Genomic DNA, 20,609 nt, shown 5'->3' with positions numbered 1-20,609 from the left:
AGCGTAGAGCACTATCAGCTACCTACTGCTATCAGACGACACACGCGATCCACACCGTCGGGCGTTGATCGCCCCCACTTCAAATCGACCGTTAGCTACACTAACAATTTTATTTACCCTACTCCCCACATCTAATGATGGAAAACAAAATGTTACCCGCCGGTAACATATCCCCCTCCGGTCAGGGAAAAAAGAAGCGTATACAATGGTTCTTTTTCTGTTCACTCTAAATACTTAACTGAAAAGAATACTTCTGCTATTATGGCGTACAATCGAGGTCAAACTCGGGGAAGAGATATGGACGGAACACCTCCTGCTCGGACCAACAATAATAATCGTCGAGCGCTATCGCGTCGGGATTACGAACGAATGAATACGTTCAATGAGAGTAGAAATACCGACACTGGAGACCAGTGGGAAAGGATTGCTGAGCCAGGCACTAAGCTCCAAGCTAGTGAGCCAAAATGGCGTCAAAACCAGCGAAAGAATCCAAAGCAAAAGGGACCAGGTAAACCAGCTGAGAAAATACCTGGCCGTTCTACTACTCAGACAGAGCCTCAGGATGAGGACTTATACACAGGAGAAGTCTTGGGTGCAGTCCCGGTTCGGCATACAGTGTGCCAGAACTACGATTTTGCCAGTTTTTCGACTGTACTCCGTGCAACATACGACCACTCGCGCACCTTGGAATCGCGTTTGGACCAAATGTGCCCGTTCCCTGTGTTCCAACATTCCATGGCCGTTTTATTGAATGCTAGAATCATGTCCATTCAGAGGAATGATCTAGCCCATCCATCCTTGACGAATAAGCAGGATGCACTGGAGGCTATCCGTGCGAAGGATATGCTTATTCCAAAGCCAATTTTCGAATACCTAAATTCCATTGGCCAGACACTGACTCCAACCGGAGACAAAGTGTTTTTGAACCTGCCGTCGGTCTCGATACCACAGGGGCCCATCGAGGATACGTGCAGCAGCGGTACGTTTGGACAGATTACCGCTGAAAACCACAATGTTTATGAGGCGAATTGGAGCCCATACGTAACGAAAGGATTTATTAATGCCACGTTACATTTTAACCAGGAAGGAGGAGCAGCCAATTGGATCCCACTCCCTGAAGCTTGGATCCCCGAAGGAGGGGTTGCAAATGAAAACTTGTTGGGATGGCAACCAACTAATTTAGTACATAGGAATGGATTAGCGAGGATGCGCGAATGTAGTTTCGCTAATGACGCAACGACAGCTGGAACGTTGTGCTACAGTCCTGAAGCATCAGCCCTTACATCTGAAGTGTGGTCCCAGATTAAGGGTGTTAAGACCGTAAATGCAGTTTTCGAGCATAAGGAGAACAGCCAAGACCCCAAGCTACTGGTCTAGAGCCGACGGTAGCTTCCAGGGTGGGCACACAAAGCCACAAAGGTTCCGGGTCTCAGGGCGTTTGGGCGAGGGAGACCTTTCGGATGTGAGGGGACCTAGAAAAATGCGAATTTGGTTACCTTACGCTTTATTCGGCCAGTGATGGTAGTGGGGGCGGTGCAGAAATCGGGTGATGGTTGGATCTCGGCCCAACGTGGCTGAAGAATACCGAGGTTGGCAGCTCGGGCGGGATGACGGGCGGTAGTGCTGCTCTAGACGGTGATCGGGCGGTCGCCAGGAAGGGAAGCGATTCTTGCAGCGTTGGTGGCAGTGATGGATGCGACGATGGTAGCGGCTATGGACCCAGCGCTCAACTGCGCTTGATCACTATTCGGCGTCGTCGACCGCCGACGCTGTACCATGAGTGATGATAGCCTGGTGGATAGCGAACCAGCAGGGCGTGTTCTTGAACCGCCGGGAAGCCTGGCTACGGCGATGTGACCTTGGTTGTGGGGTCGCCCGGAGCCAGCAGAGGCCGACGCGGCCACACTGGTCGAATTGCTCCTGGAACTAACAGCCCGCGCTTTCACGGCAACGAGAGGCCAATTCTTGCTAGGCGCTTCGGTGACGACCCGACAAGCACAGTTGCTGAATCACTTTTTGTCGAAACGGGGGTTTTGATCCCGAAAACGTCTGGCTTTTCGCCAAATTTCATTCGTCCTCGGCAGAGGCTCGTCACTTACTGACTCGTCGCTCAGTCGGGATCTCTCTCCTCCGTTCTGCTTCGGCCAGTCGTTTGCGATCCTCTCCATCCGCCCACGATCGTAGGTAGCGTAGAGCACTATCAGCTACCTACTGCTATCAGACGACACACGCGATCCACACCGTCGGGCGTTGATCGCCCCCACTTCAAATCGACCGTTAGCTACACTAACAATTTTATTTACCCTACTCCCCACATCTAATGATGGAAAACAAAATGTTACCCGCCGGTAACATATCCCCCTCCGGTCAGGGAAAAAAGAAGCGTATACAATGGTTCTTTTTCTGTTCACTCTAAATACTTAACTGAAAAGAATACTTCTGCTATTATGGCGTACAATCGAGGTCAAACTCGGGGAAGAGATATGGACGGAACACCTCCTGCTCGGACCAACAATAATAATCGTCGAGCGCTATCGCGTCGGGATTACGAACGAATGAATACGTTCAATGAGAGTAGAAATACCGACACTGGAGACCAGTGGGAAAGGATTGCTGAGCCAGGCACTAAGCTCCAAGCTAGTGAGCCAAAATGGCGTCAAAACCAGCGAAAGAATCCAAAGCAAAAGGGACCAGGTAAACCAGCTGAGAAAATACCTGGCCGTTCTACTACTCAGACAGAGCCTCAGGATGAGGACTTATACACAGGAGAAGTCTTGGGTGCAGTCCCGGTTCGGCATACAGTGTGCCAGAACTACGATTTTGCCAGTTTTTCGACTGTACTCCGTGCAACATACGACCACTCGCGCACCTTGGAATCGCGTTTGGACCAAATGTGCCCGTTCCCTGTGTTCCAACATTCCATGGCCGTTTTATTGAATGCTAGAATCATGTCCATTCAGAGGAATGATCTAGCCCATCCATCCTTGACGAATAAGCAGGATGCACTGGAGGCTATCCGTGCGAAGGATATGCTTATTCCAAAGCCAATTTTCGAATACCTAAATTCCATTGGCCAGACACTGACTCCAACCGGAGACAAAGTGTTTTTGAACCTGCCGTCGGTCTCGATACCACAGGGGCCCATCGAGGATACGTGCAGCAGCGGTACGTTTGGACAGATTACCGCTGAAAACCACAATGTTTATGAGGCGAATTGGAGCCCATACGTAACGAAAGGATTTATTAATGCCACGTTACATTTTAACCAGGAAGGAGGAGCAGCCAATTGGATCCCACTCCCTGAAGCTTGGATCCCCGAAGGAGGGGTTGCAAATGAAAACTTGTTGGGATGGCAACCAACTAATTTAGTACATAGGAATGGATTAGCGAGGATGCGCGAATGTAGTTTCGCTAATGACGCAACGACAGCTGGAACGTTGTGCTACAGTCCTGAAGCATCAGCCCTTACATCTGAAGTGTGGTCCCAGATTAAGGGTGTTAAGACCGTAAATGCAGTTTTCGAGCATAAGGAGAACAGCCAAGACCCCAAGCTACTGGTCTAGAGCCGACGGTAGCTTCCAGGGTGGGCACACAAAGCCACAAAGGTTCCGGGTCTCAGGGTGTTTGGGCGAGGGAGACCTTTCGGATGTGAGGGGACCTAGAAAAATGCGAATTTGGTTACCTTACGCTTTATTCGGCCAGTGATGGTAGTGGGGGCGGTGCAGAAATCGGGTGATGGTTGGATCTCGGCCCAACGTGGCTGAAGAATACCGAGGTTGGCAGCTCGGGCGGGATGACGGGCGGTAGTGCTGCTCTAGACGGTGATCGGGCGGTCGCCAGGAAGGGAAGCGATTCTTGCAGCGTTGGTGGCAGTGATGGATGCGACGATGGTAGCGGCTATGGACCCAGCGCTCAACTGCGCTTGTTCACTATTCGGCGTCGTCGACCGCCGACGCTGTACCATGAGTGATGATAGCCTGGTGGATAGCGAACCAGCAGGGCGTGTTCTTGAACCGCCGGGAAGCCTGGCTACGGCGATGTGACCTTGGTTGTGGGGTCGCCCGGAGCCAGCAGAGGCCGACGCGGCCACACTGGTCGAATTGCTCCTGGAACTAACAGCCCGCGCTTTCACGGCAACGAGAGGCCAATTCTTGCTAGGCGCTTCGGTGACGACCCGACAAGCACAGTTGCTGAATCACTTTTTGTCGAAACGGGGGTTTTGATCCCGAAAACGTCTGGCTTTTCGCCAAATTTCATTCGTCCTCGGCAGAGGCTCGTCACTTACTGACTCGTCGCTCAGTCGGGATCTCTCTCCTCCGTTCTGCTTCGGCCAGTCGTTTGCGATCCTCTCCATCCGCCCACGATCGTAGGTAGCGTAGAGCACTATCAGCTACCTACTGCTATCAGACAACACACGCGATCCACACCGTCGGGCGTTGATCGCCCCCACTTCAAATCGACCGTTAGCTACACTAACAATTTTATTTACCCTACTCCCCACATCTAATGATGGAAAACAAAATGTTACCCGCCGGTAACATATCCCCCTCCGGTCAGGGAAAAAAGAAGCGTATACAATGGTTCTTTTTCTGTTCACTCTAAATACTTAACTGAAAAGAATACTTCTGCTATTATGGCGTACAATCGAGGTCAAACTCGGGGAAGAGATATGGACGGAACACCTCCTGCTCGGACCAACAATAATAATCGTCGAGCGCTATCGCGTCGGGATTACGAACGAATGAATACGTTCAATGAGAGTAGAAATACCGACACTGGAGACCAGTGGGAAAGGATTGCTGAGCCAGGCACTAAGCTCCAAGCTAGTGAGCCAAAATGGCGTCAAAACCAGCGAAAGAATCCAAAGCAAAAGGGACCAGGTAAACCAGCTGAGAAAATACCTGGCCGTTCTACTACTCAGACAGAGCCTCAGGATGAGGACTTATACACAGGAGAAGTCTTGGGTGCAGTCCCGGTTCGGCATACAGTGTGCCAGAACTACGATTTTGCCAGTTTTTCGACTGTACTCCGTGCAACATACGACCACTCGCGCACCTTGGAATCGCGTTTGGACCAAATGTGCCCGTTCCCTGTGTTCCAACATTCCATGGCCGTTTTATTGAATGCTAGAATCATGTCCATTCAGAGGAATGATCTAGCCCATCCATCCTTGACGAATAAGCAGGATGCACTGGAGGCTATCCGTGCGAAGGATATGCTTATTCCAAAGCCAATTTTCGAATACCTAAATTCCATTGGCCAGACACTGACTCCAACCGGAGACAAAGTGTTTTTGAACCTGCCGTCGGTCTCGATACCACAGGGGCCCATCGAGGATACGTGCAGCAGCGGTACGTTTGGACAGATTACCGCTGAAAACCACAATGTTTATGAGGCGAATTGGAGCCCATACGTAACGAAAGGATTTATTAATGCCACGTTACATTTTAACCAGGAAGGAGGAGCAGCCAATTGGATCCCACTCCCTGAAGCTTGGATCCCCGAAGGAGGGGTTGCAAATGAAAACTTGTTGGGATGGCAACCAACTAATTTAGTACATAGGAATGGATTAGCGAGGATGCGCGAATGTAGTTTCGCTAATGACGCAACGACAGCTGGAACGTTGTGCTACAGTCCTGAAGCATCAGCCCTTACATCTGAAGTGTGGTCCCAGATTAAGGGTGTTAAGACCGTAAATGCAGTTTTCGAGCATAAGGAGAACAGCCAAGACCCCAAGCTACTGGTCTAGAGCCGACGGTAGCTTCCAGGGTGGGCACACAAAGCCACAAAGGTTCCGGGTCTCAGGGCGTTTGGGCGAGGGAGACCTTTCGGATGTGAGGGGACCTAGAAAAATGCGAATTTGGTTACCTTACGCTTTATTCGGCCAGTGATGGTAGTGGGGGCGGTGCAGAAATCGGGTGATGGTTGGATCTCGGCCCAACGTGGCTGAAGAATACCGAGGTTGGCAGCTCGGGCGGGATGACGGGCGGTAGTGCTGCTCTAGACGGTGATCGGGCGGTCGCCAGGAAGGGAAGCGATTCTTGCAGCGTTGGTGGCAGTGATGGATGCGACGATGGTAGCGGCTATGGACCCAGCGCTCAACTGCGCTTGTTCACTATTCGGCGTCGTCGACCGCCGACGCTGTACCATGAGTGATGATAGCCTGGTGGATAGCGAACCAGCAGGGCGTGTTCTTGAACCGCCGGGAAGCCTGGCTACGGCGATGTGACCTTGGTTGTGGGGTCGCCCGGAGCCAGCAGAGGCCGACGCGGCCACACTGGTCGAATTGCTCCTGGAACTAACAGCCCGCGCTTTCACGGCAACGAGAGGCCAATTCTTGCTAGGCGCTTCGGTGACGACCCGACAAGCACAGTTGCTGAATCACTTTTTGTCGAAACGGGGGTTTTGATCCCGAAAACGTCTGGCTTTTCGCCAAATTTCATTCGTCCTCGGCAGAGGCTCGTCACTTACTGACTCGTCGCTCAGTCGGGATCTCTCTCCTCCGTTCTGCTTCGGCCAGTCGTTTGCGATCCTCTCCATCCGCCCACGATCGTAGGTAGCGTAGAGCACTATCAGCTACCTACTGCTATCAGACGACACACGCGATCCACACCGTCGGGCGTTGATCGCCCCCACTTCAAATCGACCGTTAGCTACACTAACAATTTTATTTACCCTACTCCCCACATCTAATGATGGAAAACAAAATGTTACCCGCCGGTAACATATCCCCCTCCGGTCAGGGAAAAAAGAAGCGTATACAATGGTTCTTTTTCTGTTCACTCTAAATACTTAACTGAAAAGAATACTTCTGCTATTATGGCGTACAATCGAGGTCAAACTCGGGGAAGAGATATGGACGGAACACCTCCTGCTCGGACCAACAATAATAATCGTCGAGCGCTATCGCGTCGGGATTACGAACGAATGAATACGTTCAATGAGAGTAGAAATACCGACACTGGAGACCAGTGGGAAAGGATTGCTGAGCCAGGCACTAAGCTCCAAGCTAGTGAGCCAAAATGGCGTCAAAACCAGCGAAAGAATCCAAAGCAAAAGGGACCAGGTAAACCAGCTGAGAAAATACCTGGCCGTTCTACTACTCAGACAGAGCCTCAGGATGAGGACTTATACACAGGAGAAGTCTTGGGTGCAGTCCCGGTTCGGCATACAGTGTGCCAGAACTACGATTTTGCCAGTTTTTCGACTGTACTCCGTGCAACATACGACCACTCGCGCACCTTGGAATCGCGTTTGGACCAAATGTGCCCGTTCCCTGTGTTCCAACATTCCATGGCCGTTTTATTGAATGCTAGAATCATGTCCATTCAGAGGAATGATCTAGCCCATCCATCCTTGACGAATAAGCAGGATGCACTGGAGGCTATCCGTGCGAAGGATATGCTTATTCCAAAGCCAATTTTCGAATACCTAAATTCCATTGGCCAGACACTGACTCCAACCGGAGACAAAGTGTTTTTGAACCTGCCGTCGGTCTCGATACCACAGGGGCCCATCGAGGATACGTGCAGCAGCGGTACGTTTGGACAGATTACCGCTGAAAACCACAATGTTTATGAGGCGAATTGGAGCCCATACGTAACGAAAGGATTTATTAATGCCACGTTACATTTTAACCAGGAAGGAGGAGCAGCCAATTGGATCCCACTCCCTGAAGCTTGGATCCCCGAAGGAGGGGTTGCAAATGAAAACTTGTTGGGATGGCAACCAACTAATTTAGTACATAGGAATGGATTAGCGAGGATGCGCGAATGTAGTTTCGCTAATGACGCAACGACAGCTGGAACGTTGTGCTACAGTCCTGAAGCATCAGCCCTTACATCTGAAGTGTGGTCCCAGATTAAGGGTGTTAAGACCGTAAATGCAGTTTTCGAGCATAAGGAGAACAGCCAAGACCCCAAGCTACTGGTCTAGAGCCGACGGTAGCTTCCAGGGTGGGCACACAAAGCCACAAAGGTTCCGGGTCTCAGGGCGTTTGGGCGAGGGAGACCTTTCGGATGTGAGGGGACCTAGAAAAATGCGAATTTGGTTACCTTACGCTTTATTCGGCCAGTGATGGTAGTGGGGGCGGTGCAGAAATCGGGTGATGGTTGGATCTCGGCCCAACGTGGCTGAAGAATACCGAGGTTGGCAGCTCGGGCGGGATGACGGGCGGTAGTGCTGCTCTAGACGGTGATCGGGCGGTCGCCAGGAAGGGAAGCGATTCTTGCAGCGTTGGTGGCAGTGATGGATGCGACGATGGTAGCGGCTATGGACCCAGCGCTCAACTGCGCTTGTTCACTATTCGGCGTCGTCGACCGCCGACGCTGTACCATGAGTGATGATAGCCTGGTGGATAGCGAACCAGCAGGGCGTGTTCTTGAACCGCCGGGAAGCCTGGCTACGGCGATGTGACCTTGGTTGTGGGGTCGCCCGGAGCCAGCAGAGGCCGACGCGGCCACACTGGTCGAATTGCTCCTGGAACTAACAGCCCGCGCTTTCACGGCAACGAGAGGCCAATTCTTGCTAGGCGCTTCGGTGACGACCCGACAAGCACAGTTGCTGAATCACTTTTTGTCGAAACGGGGGTTTTGATCCCGAAAACGTCTGGCTTTTCGCCAAATTTCATTCGTCCTCGGCAGAGGCTCGTCACTTACTGACTCGTCGCTCAGTCGGGATCTCTCTCCTCCGTTCTGCTTCGGCCAGTCGTTTGCGATCCTCTCCATCCGCCCACGATCGTAGGTAGCGTAGAGCACTATCAGCTACCTACTGCTATCAGACGACACACGCGATCCACACCGTCGGGCGTTGATCGCCCCCACTTCAAATCGACCGTTAGCTACACTAACAATTTTATTTACCCTACTCCCCACATCTAATGATGGAAAACAAAATGTTACCCGCCGGTAACATATCCCCCTCCGGTCAGGGAAAAAAGAAGCGTATACAATGGTTCTTTTTCTGTTCACTCTAAATACTTAACTGAAAAGAATACTTCTGCTATTATGGCGTACAATCGAGGTCAAACTCGGGGAAGAGATATGGACGGAACACCTCCTGCTCGGACCAACAATAATAATCGTCGAGCGCTATCGCGTCGGGATTACGAACGAATGAATACGTTCAATGAGAGTAGAAATACCGACACTGGAGACCAGTGGGAAAGGATTGCTGAGCCAGGCACTAAGCTCCAAGCTAGTGAGCCAAAATGGCGTCAAAACCAGCGAAAGAATCCAAAGCAAAAGGGACCAGGTAAACCAGCTGAGAAAATACCTGGCCGTTCTACTACTCAGACAGAGCCTCAGGATGAGGACTTATACACAGGAGAAGTCTTGGGTGCAGTCCCGGTTCGGCATACAGTGTGCCAGAACTACGATTTTGCCAGTTTTTCGACTGTACTCCGTGCAACATACGACCACTCGCGCACCTTGGAATCGCGTTTGGACCAAATGTGCCCGTTCCCTGTGTTCCAACATTCCATGGCCGTTTTATTGAATGCTAGAATCATGTCCATTCAGAGGAATGATCTAGCCCATCCATCCTTGACGAATAAGCAGGATGCACTGGAGGCTATCCGTGCGAAGGATATGCTTATTCCAAAGCCAATTTTCGAATACCTAAATTCCATTGGCCAGACACTGACTCCAACCGGAGACAAAGTGTTTTTGAACCTGCCGTCGGTCTCGATACCACAGGGGCCCATCGAGGATACGTGCAGCAGCGGTACGTTTGGACAGATTACCGCTGAAAACCACAATGTTTATGAGGCGAATTGGAGCCCATACGTAACGAAAGGATTTATTAATGCCACGTTACATTTTAACCAGGAAGGAGGAGCAGCCAATTGGATCCCACTCCCTGAAGCTTGGATCCCCGAAGGAGGGGTTGCAAATGAAAACTTGTTGGGATGGCAACCAACTAATTTAGTACATAGGAATGGATTAGCGAGGATGCGCGAATGTAGTTTCGCTAATGACGCAACGACAGCTGGAACGTTGTGCTACAGTCCTGAAGCATCAGCCCTTACATCTGAAGTGTGGTCCCAGATTAAGGGTGTTAAGACCGTAAATGCAGTTTTCGAGCATAAGGAGAACAGCCAAGACCCCAAGCTACTGGTCTAGAGCCGACGGTAGCTTCCAGGGTGGGCACACAAAGCCACAAAGGTTCCGGGTCTCAGGGCGTTTGGGCGAGGGAGACCTTTCGGATGTGAGGGGACCTAGAAAAATGCGAATTTGGTTACCTTACGCTTTATTCGGCCAGTGATGGTAGTGGGGGCGGTGCAGAAATCGGGTGATGGTTGGATCTCGGCCCAACGTGGCTGAAGAATACCGAGGTTGGCAGCTCGGGCGGGATGACGGGCGGTAGTGCTGCTCTAGACGGTGATCGGGCGGTCGCCAGGAAGGGAAGCGATTCTTGCAGCGTTGGTGGCAGTGATGGATGCGACGATGGTAGCGGCTATGGACCCAGCGCTCAACTGCGCTTGTTCACTATTCGGCGTCGTCGACCGCCGACGCTGTACCATGAGTGATGATAGCCTGGTGGATAGCGAACCAGCAGGGCGTGTTCTTGAACCGCCGGGAAGCCTGGCTACGGCGATGTGACCTTGGTTGTGGGGTCGCCCGGAGCCAGCAGAGGCCGACGCGGCCACACTGGTCGAATTGCTCCTGGAACTAACAGCCCGCGCTTTCACGGCAACGAGAGGCCAATTCTTGCTAGGCGCTTCGGTGACGACCCGACAAGCACAGTTGCTGAATCACTTTTTGTCGAAACGGGGGTTTTGATCCCGAAAACGTCCTCGGCAGAGGCTCGTCACTTACTGACTCGTCGCTCAGTCGGGATCTCTCTCCTCCGTTCTGCTTCGGCCAGTCGTTTGCGATCCTCTCCATCCGCCCACGATCGTAGGTAGCGTAGAGCACTATCAGCTACCTACTGCTATCAGACGACACACGCGATCCACACCGTCGGGCGTTGATCGCCCCCACTTCAAATCGACCGTTAGCTACACTAACAATTTTATTTACCCTACTCCCCACATCTAATGATGGAAAACAAAATGTTACCCGCCGGTAACAGCCCATAAAAAGGTCGTAAAAGATTCGATACGCGGTGGTACGGTCGAGTACCAATGAAGAACGGTATCGCAAAAGCAAGGCCACATTAATAGAACTAGGTAGGAGATGTTAAGGAAGGTTCAATAAATTACCCGCAAGAGGTAAGGCCGCGCGTACTCTGGGAAGTGCGCTGTTTAAGAATTGTAGAACGGGGTGATCTCACGCGTCGCCCGACTCCCGAAATTAGAAGAAAAGTAATTAAATTCGGAAACCAAATAAAACCGTATCGTCACTTAGGCGATAGAGCAAAGGCCATAGGACTTGTGCGTAGGGACTTGAGCGTAGGTGAATAAGACCCTTGCATAGATGCAAAAGCGCACATGCGCACGATGTACTGACGTCCAAATTCTAGGACCCCGACTCCTTATATAAGAGAAAATTTAAGAGAAATAAAATCAGTGTGTTTTTTTGACTATTCGTTCATGGGGCTCACTCATCCGAAACCCAATCGGTAAGTTATATCAGGTCTTGAGTCTGAATTGGTTAGCAATCCAGCCGAAAGATTGTATCCGGAAGCCCCTTAACTCGCCACCAACTAAATTTGGCAAGTGATACCGGACTCTCTTTAGGTGGAACCCAACCAATTGGAATCAATTACAGATTGTGGCAACTGGCCAGCAGTCTGGATTGAAGAGATCTGGTTAACTTGGAACTTCACGTATCCTTGAAGAAGGAAAACTCTGCTCACAAAACCTCACCATCCTAGCACACGTGAGCCGATTACCTTCGCATCGGCTTGGCAACCGTTTGAATCGTAACCCTAAACGATTCTCGCAACGGGAACCAAAAGACCCTCACGGGTGCAAATCACCAACCTAGTATCCCCAACTCCTGACCAAAACAAAAACCCAATCCCAATACGATCTCCAGAGAGCAACATGGTGGCTCCAGAGAGAAAACTTCCTCTACAGTGAAAGTTTAAAAAAGTGAACTCGAAAAAAGGTGTACTGGCGCCAAAAGACCAGAGTGAAGAAGTTAATTTAAAAGTGTAGAATTGAAAAATTGAAGCAAGTCCTCATGAAGGACTTAATGCAAGAAATTAATTATCTTGCCGAACGCTTCAGTGTAATCGACCGTCAGGTCAGTAAAGTGAAATCTTCCAAGGCCTATCAAGCCTGGATTAAAACGCCTCTTCCAGCAGGCGAGATTAGTCAGACCAGGGACTACAAAGTGACCCTTTGGAAGGGTACAGTTAAAGAAGAAAGATATAGTCCAGCTATATCTAAGTGCGTGGAAATAAACAAAAGGCCAAGTGCAAGGTTCGAACAGGCCAGAAGAAAACAGTTTTAGTAAACTGTTAGTTAAAAAAAAAACAATATCATTGACCCGCACAAGTAAAACCAAAGTGAAAGTTTTAAAAAATATATAAGAAAAACTCTGAAGAATAGTGTAAAACGAATACCCAAGGCAAGGGTATTAGGTAAGTCCCAATTAAGATTTCTTAAGTGACAAGTTATTAAAAAGATACTCTCGAGCGGTAGATCCGAGAGAAGTGAACCATAGTCTAACATTCATGACTCTAGTTTCATCAGCAATACGTCGCTGGTTCCATTTTTGTGACTTTAATAAGTCTTCATTAATTACGCCATCCTTGGTAAAGTAATTAACTATCTTCTCCTCATAATATGTTCGCGGAGCCACGGGAATTCCACGTGGATAGTCTTCTTGATAATAGGCGGCACTCCTTCGCCCTTCATTGTAATGTCGTGGATAGACGACACTCTCCACGTACCACTGAGACGCCACCCTGCAATATTGATATTGTGGATGAATTTGTTAATTCAGTCAGGAATGGGAAATCAATTTTGAATGGTATAGCGACACCAGCTTTTAAGACGCTGGATATTACCATTAGTGAAGAGATAACAAAGACGACTCTCACTACTTTTATATCTACGTACACAGAGTGTAATAATCCAGCTCCAGGTACAAAGCGTTTCCCAGCTGTGATGGAACCAATTGCCTGCGCTGATGACTATTATGCAGTTGGAAAGAAAGCCAACTGTGCAGTTACCCGGATCAGGGCTAGTGACACGGGATGTAGAGAACCCGCTCTTGTTGAATCTGTCACTATACCGGTTGCTATCGGATTACCGAAGTACTGCCATACAGGCTGTGGCTGTTTCAACTGCCATGCAAACAAGCACATTAATGATGGAAAGAAGCTCCGGAGTTTTCCATTCTCCGAAGAGCAGAGGAGGAATTATTCCAGAAAGCAGGAGTGGAATATTGTGCTTTTCGCTCCGAATGCGTCTGGAAAGACAACCGCTAGAATAGCTCTCCGTGAGCTCGGATTGTCTTGTTTTGAGCTTGATGATTTATTTGACTGGTTCAACCATGCCCCATTTTTAAGGCAATCAATAATGGTTACGTCAGATCCAAGCCACTTGAAATACGCACGGAACCCAATCGCTATCATTCCAACAGAAGGCGAACGGCTTCGGCGTTTTAAGTTCAGGAAGGAACTTAGACCGAACGTTAAATGGCGAGATACTCTCAGTTTGCCCTCCAATACTAGAGTAATACAATCGAACAAAATGCTTACTGACTTGATACAAGTAAGTCTTTTTGGTTAATGCCATATTCGGTGAATGATGCATGTCGTTTTGGATCTCCAACGACAGTGACAATTGTGTAATGTAGGAACTCCACCCCATTCAGAAGAATGGTTTCTTTTGGCGCCCGAATAGGGACATGAACCCTAGACCGTTGGATCTAAATAAAATAAAATACGTAGTGAAAAATGGAGACACTGAGGACCCGTCGTCAAGAAATGCGAAGGTGTTGACTTCACCATATTTCCCGTAAAGCGTGACAGGAAGTACTCGGAATAGTGTGAGTGGCGCTGACGTCTGGTGGATTGTTACCGTAGCATTCGTCATCTGTTCGGTTGCCCTTGAATCCGCCGATGGCTCGTAGTGCAGCAGGCGATGATGTAACTTCTGGCAACCGTTGACTCCGCAGGCGTCCCCTTTACACGGCCAACGAAGATGTGGCTTCAAACATCGTCGACAAAGTTTGTGCTCCTTCACAATGCTCCAACGATTGTCGAGAGTAAGCCCCTTGAACTTAGAGCACTCATCAGCCTGATGATCTCCCGCATTGCACGCTGGACATTTCTTGAGTTCCTCCGTTTTCTTGCCGCTCGCGTTCAAAAACCGCTCCTTTCCCGCATTCCTATTGCCATTGGTCACCGATGTTGATCCATCTCGCTCCGTAGTGGTGTGCGCATTCACGTAGGCCTTTTCCTTCGCTCTGGTACGGTCATCCTTCGGATGCTTCTGCTGAATACAAGATAGCGTTACGCTGCTGGTTGCAGATGTCACACGGGCCATATACTCGCTGAAGACGTTGAGGTCTACCATCGGAAACTGCTGCTGATACATCGCCCAGTTGAACTTAACGTTCGCTGGCAACTTGTCGACAAGCTCCTGTAGCAATGTGGGATTCGATAGATGCCAGTCCAGTCCAACCGCCTTCAGATGTCCGCACAAATTCTGCACTTCCAATCCGAAATTCACCAGTGTCTCGAGCTTGTCCGGTTTTGGAGGGAAAACCTTGGCTGGGACGAAAAGATTCCATCGGAGATATTCTGTCGCTGGAATCAATGGTTGAAGGTACTAAGAGAGATGACCAAGGTGAAGATCAGCCGTTGCTATTTTCCGGGATACGATCCTGCCAGCTACGATTCGCTCCAGCTACACATTTTCGTCGATGCGAGCGAACAGGCCTTCGCTGCGGTCGCATACTTCCGAATCGTCGACAGGGGAGAGGTTCGATGCACCCTTGTCTCATCGAAGACCAAAGTAGCGCCCCTGCAAACACTTTCGATGCCGCGACTAGAGCTTATGGCGGCCTTAATAGGAGCTCGTCTGAGGCAAACCATCGTAGATCATCATTCCGTGAAGATAACACGCACCTTTTTCTGGAGTGATTCTACAACGGTAGTCGCTTGGATTAAGTCGGACTCACGTCGCTACCGCCAATTTGTCGCCTTTAGAGTCAACGAAATCCTGAGTTTGTCTGCGGTGGATGAATGGAACTGGATCGGAACGAAAACCAACGTTGCTGACGAAGCAACAAAGTGGGGCAAAGGGCCATCAACCGAAATCGAAAGCCGCTGGTATCGTGGACCTGCATTCCTGTACGACCGAGACGGTGAATGGTTAGAAGAAAACGTGGAAGATACAAACGAAGAACTTCGACCAGCATTCGTCTGTCCGCATTTCATCGTCAAGCCAACAGTCGAATTTAAACGCTTCTCCAAGTTCGAGCGTTTGAAGCGGAGCGTTGCGTATGTTCATCGATTCATCGACAATCTTCGTCGAGCTTCCAAGGGAACTACTCGAGAAACAGCTGTAGAGCTAAACAGAGATGAGTTACAGAAAGCGGAAATGACTTTGTGGAAGCTGGTACAATCGGATGCATATCCGGATGAAGTGACAACGATGAAGTGTAACATGGATCCGGGAAACGAAGAAAAGCGATTGGAGTGTTCGAGTAAGATTGCAAAGTTGCCGCCGATGATGGATGAGAACGGAGTCCTTCGTGTAGACAGTCGGATCGGTGCGGCGGAGTATTTGTCGCTCGACGCAAGATACCCAATCATACTACCACGAGAACATCGCGTGACGGAGCTCCTGCTGGATTGGTATCACCGAGAATTTCGCCATGCTAATGATGAGACGGTGGTAAACGAAGTTCGCCAAAGGTTCTACGTAGGCAAGTTGAGAACATGCGTACGAATGACGAAGACTCGATGTACGTGGTGTCGAGTGTACAAGTCGGTTCCAGTGACGCCGAAGATGGGACCACTACCAACCGTGAGATTGACGACACATGTCCGCGCTTTCACTTTCGTCGGAGTCGATTATTTCGGGCCGTACTTAGTCAAGGTTGGACGGAGCGTGGCTAAACGTTGGGGAGTGGTATTCACGTGCTTGACAATAAGAGCCATACACATCGAGGTAGCAAGTAGCCTGACATCCGATTCATGCAAAAAAGCATTGCGTAGATTCATCGCTCGACGTGGAGCGCCGCAAGAGATTTACTCCGATAACGGTACAAATTTTGTTGGAGTCAGCCGGGAGTTGGAAAAGGAAACGAAGGAGATCAATGCGGAGTTGAGTAGCACGTTCACGGACACTTATACGCAGTGGAGGTTCAACCCACCCTCAGCGCCACATATGGGAGGCTGCTGGGAACGGATGGTCCGGTCCATTAAATCGGCTCTTGGAGCGATTCCTTCGGAGCGTAAGCTGGATGACGAATCGCTGGCAACACTCTTCGCTGAAGCTGAGAAGATGATAAACTCGCGGCCGTTGACTTTCGTTGCTCTGGAGACTTCAGACCAGGAAGCGATAACTCCAAATCATTTCCTGCTGTTAAGCTCAACTGGGGTTCAGCAACCGATTAAGGCCCCGGTTAGTGAAGGAGAGTCGCTAAGAAGCAGTTGGAATATGATGCAGTACACGCTGGACAACATCTGGCGAAGGTGGATCACCGAGTACCTGCCGACGATAACCAGGAGGACTAAGTGGTTCCAAAATGTCAGGCCGATTAAAGAGGGTGAGTTGGTAGTCATAGCGGATGAGAAGGTCAGAAATAGGTGGTTGAGAGGTCGGGTGGTGCGTACGTATCCTGGTAAGGATGGGACAGTGCGACAAGCTGAGGTGATGACTTCGGGTGGCATACTACGAAGGCCTGTCGTCAAGCTTGCACTACTGGATGTGGAACCGGAAGATGACGCCTAGCGGAAGCTGAGGCGACATGAGGGGGAGGATGTTGCGTGCAAGCCCCTCGGACAAGTGAGCCAAAAGGATGACCCAACCGGTACAACGAACGAACGTCAGATGTAGGGAGTAGACATAGGTCTATTGTCTATTGTCTGATTGAAATTTGTTGATATTGTATGTGAAGTGAAATACTCGAGTGAGGAGAGAAAGAATTTACCCGAATTTCGTAAGATTATTTACTAATTTGTTCCTATGAAATACCTTAAAACTATTGAATTTACAGACTAAACCTACAGATTAAAACTAGATCTTAAAGATCCGTATATTGTTCGCACCTAGAATTGTTTGGGCACTAAATTGTAAGTACGAATTTGTTGAACTATTCAAGCTGGTTAATTAATCAATAAAATTTACAGCTTGAGCCTGTCTTGAACCATAAAAGGACTTTGCTTCAAGAATCCCTAACGTTGCGAACATCGACAGTTACATTATGAATCTACCATTATTCTAAAAGCTAAATAGCCACAAGAAACTTCTGATTTAAAAACCGCCACAGCCCTGGTCCAACCATATGATGGTTCACCAGGTACACTTGACGCGTTCACAGACTCAGTGGCCTTATTAAATGAACTTACAGCAGCAGCACATACAGCTGTAGCTGTTAAATTTATAAAAACAAGGCTTAGTGGTAGAGCTCGTTCAGCTCTACCTGCTAACGTCAATACTATCGATGAAATAGTACAGGCAGCGAAGCAACACTGCACGAGCACCGAAACACCAGATTCGGTGGTTGCAAAAATTAAGGCATTGAAAACGAACGGCGACCAAGACAAATTTTTACTCAACATTGAACAACTGACCACGCAGTTAACTTCTTTGTATGTCAAAAACAACATACCGCTAGATGTTGCTACCAAGATGGCAACAAAAACAGGGGTCGAATCCATAATAAGCAAAGCCACCGATTCAGACACTAAGATAATTATGAAAGCCGCTAAATTTTCATCAATTCAAGAGGCTATCCAAAAATTTAATGAAACAGCAACAACTCCTACAGCACAAATCTTCAACGCTCAATTTCGGAAAGTAAACTCTCAGAGGGTACTCAGCTCGAGGAAATCAGAATAGCCGTTTTGGGTATCGCAACGCAAACAATCGTCAATTTCAACATGGGAATCAACACCAACCTAGATATTTTAATCAGCGTCAACATTCTCGTGGGAATTACCACCAAGGTCGTGGTAATTATTCAAATCAAAATCGAAATCATTATCGAAACCAAAATAACAACCAAGAGAATGCGCGTATATTTTACACACCAGCTGAATTACCGCATTACCCATTCAAACGGAATGGCTGCAAAGTTTATTTTCAACCGAAACATGCCACGAAGAGAAGCCTTCTCCTAACATGGCGACCGTGACAGTTATCGATAGTGAATTATAAGTTTCCAGTGAAAGTTGAAGTAAAAATTGAAAATGGGCAAATCCCAATCAAAAATCGTTTCTAACAGCGGTGATCGGCAAGTTAATATTTTAAATCAACTCGCAGTGCACAGTGATAAGCATGAAAATCACGAAAAAAATTTAATAATCATCTTCGTGTTAGTGACGGTGCAACAATTAATAACTTTGTACGGAATGTACAAAAATTACACAAAAGTGCAAGCATTAAAAGCGGCAAAGTCAGTTGCCACACTTCATAATGTTTCGTGAACGTTAATGAACAACAAAGTGTTAAGTAAGTGACTGCACCATATTATGTTTAAAGATGAGTGAATCGTGGGAAGAAATCAAGCAGCAAATTAGTGCTCAAATTAGTGCGTTAAAATTTATTGAGAAATTTGGTTTCCGTGAATACTATCGAGTGAACCAAACCAGAAGCGTGTATAATAGAACCATAACCTTTGTTCTAAAACAAGGTATGGATTGGAACAGTTTCCGTGAATCAATCGATGCGTATACAGACAATTACATAGAAGCAAATAACAACAAGTGAAACTAGAAAAAAATTGATTGGTATTTACCAGGCTTGCTTCCACTCACTTGCTATAAAAAAATATTTTTCGGAATTATGAAATAATTAGATATTATAATGATAGTTAGTAGTTGTAAGTCACAAGATAAGGTTGTAAACTAGATGTTTGACGCATAAAACCTGTCATTATTGCTTTCAGTGCGTCACAATCAGCGATTTAACGAATCGTGAGCGCTCACTCTGAGTGAACGCTCACGAGTCATAAATTCGCTGATTGTGACGCACTGAAAGCGAAATTGACAGGTTTTATGTGTCAAATACATACCTTCCAACCTCTTCTTGTTTCTGACAAGTACAAACTTTCATAATAGCATCCAATGATTCCATAACTCCGAAAAACATTTTTTATAGCGAAGTGAGTGGAAGTAACCCTGGTATTTACCAAAGAACAACTGCAGGCGAGCCCACTATCTGAGGCCGATAGGCGGGTCTACGAGGGAGGAATGAGGCAAGGACCTGTGTAAGCAAACTTACCGACATAAACTTTCTCACAGTACAATCTTTCTCATAAAGCCTACATTTCACATCGTAAATTTCCTAACACATTCTTTAAACTCAACCATTTCCCACCAGAACATCAAGTCCATGTTCCCATCCTAATTACAACATATTAACCCGTACCCACGGACAGTTCCAATCATTCATACAAAGCAATAAACCTCAAGTAGCACAACAGCACTTGAAGCTAAGAACTGAAGAACATGCAAAAAGTGTCCTATTACCACACCGCTAACACAGTTCCATTCTCGAGAAATGCATAGCGCAAGCGACTATGACAAGTCACTCGCGCTAGGGCTAGGGCACTCACTCTCTCTATGTTTACATTCTCTATCTTTCTATCATCCCCTCCATGCACCATCCATCTAAATGCTAGAATCGATTATGTACCGATCAGAATGCTAACTTCTGATTGGTCAACATTTTACCGAACGCTAATCCACGTTCCTCAATACATAGATTTAAGATACTCGTTGTAACTGATATAAAACTAAAACGGAAATAAATCGACGGCAATTCTGGATTTCTTTTCAAACCTAAAAGGTATGACATTTATTTATACGAAACAAGCCTTCTCCGTACATGGCTGACCGTAGACAGTCTAAGTCTAGGTTCAAACTAGATTTAGAAAAATAGTAAAAAAAAAAAAATTTAAAAGAAGTGATAAAAAGTGACTGTGAAAACTTAAAAATGGGTAAAACACAATCGAAGAGTGTTTCTAATTCTGGAGACCCACAAGTGAACGTTTTAAATCAGCTTGCAGTGCACAGTGAAAAACATGACGAGCATGATAAATTGCTCATAATTATACTTGTGATAGTGATTATGCAATTGGTGATCACTGCGTACACGATGTACAAGAGTCACTCCAAATCACAAGCTCTGAAAGCGGCAAAATCAGTAGCCACAATTCACACCGTATAAGGTAAAGTGCAGTGAAATAAAGACAAATAAAGTTCGTGTGCTTCTAAAGTGTGAACTCTAGTTAGATGAGTGAAACGTGGGAAGACATTAAGGCGCAAATTGACGCCCAAATAAGTGCGTTAAAATTCATTGACAATCACGGATACAGAGAATATCGCCGAATAAATCCCATCAGAAATAGATACAATAGAACCATGACCTATGTTCCGAAACAAGGCATGGATTGGAATAGCTTAAAAGAGTCAATCGATGCCTACACTGATGTTTGCATCGAATTTAAAGCAAAACAAAACGACAACGAACT

General features: G+C 47.8%; 1 protein-coding gene across 1 annotated transcript; it reads left to right on the top strand.

Moving 5' to 3' along the window:
• Window positions 1–10,796: 10,796 nt before the first annotated feature.
• Window positions 10,797–18,868, top strand: LOC135711094 (uncharacterized). The gene is made up of 2 exons (XM_065233836.1): window positions 10,797–17,072; window positions 17,130–18,868. The coding sequence occupies exon 1, from the start codon at window positions 14,567–14,569 to the stop codon at window positions 16,862–16,864; it is 2,298 nt and encodes a 765-aa protein (XP_065089908.1). The 5' UTR covers window positions 10,797–14,566; the 3' UTR covers window positions 16,865–17,072; window positions 17,130–18,868.
• The last annotated feature ends 1,741 nt before the right edge of the window (window positions 18,869–20,609 follow it).

Source organism: Ochlerotatus camptorhynchus, unplaced genomic scaffold (assembly GCF_037179485.1).
Source record: "Ochlerotatus camptorhynchus isolate MF236.1 unplaced genomic scaffold, CSIRO-AGI_Acam_v1.1 ptg000418l, whole genome shotgun sequence".
Taxonomy (NCBI): Eukaryota; Metazoa; Arthropoda; class Insecta; order Diptera; family Culicidae; genus Ochlerotatus; species Ochlerotatus camptorhynchus.
The sequence above is the reverse complement of the archived record's forward strand: the minus strand, read 5'-3'. Positions and strand labels throughout refer to the sequence as shown.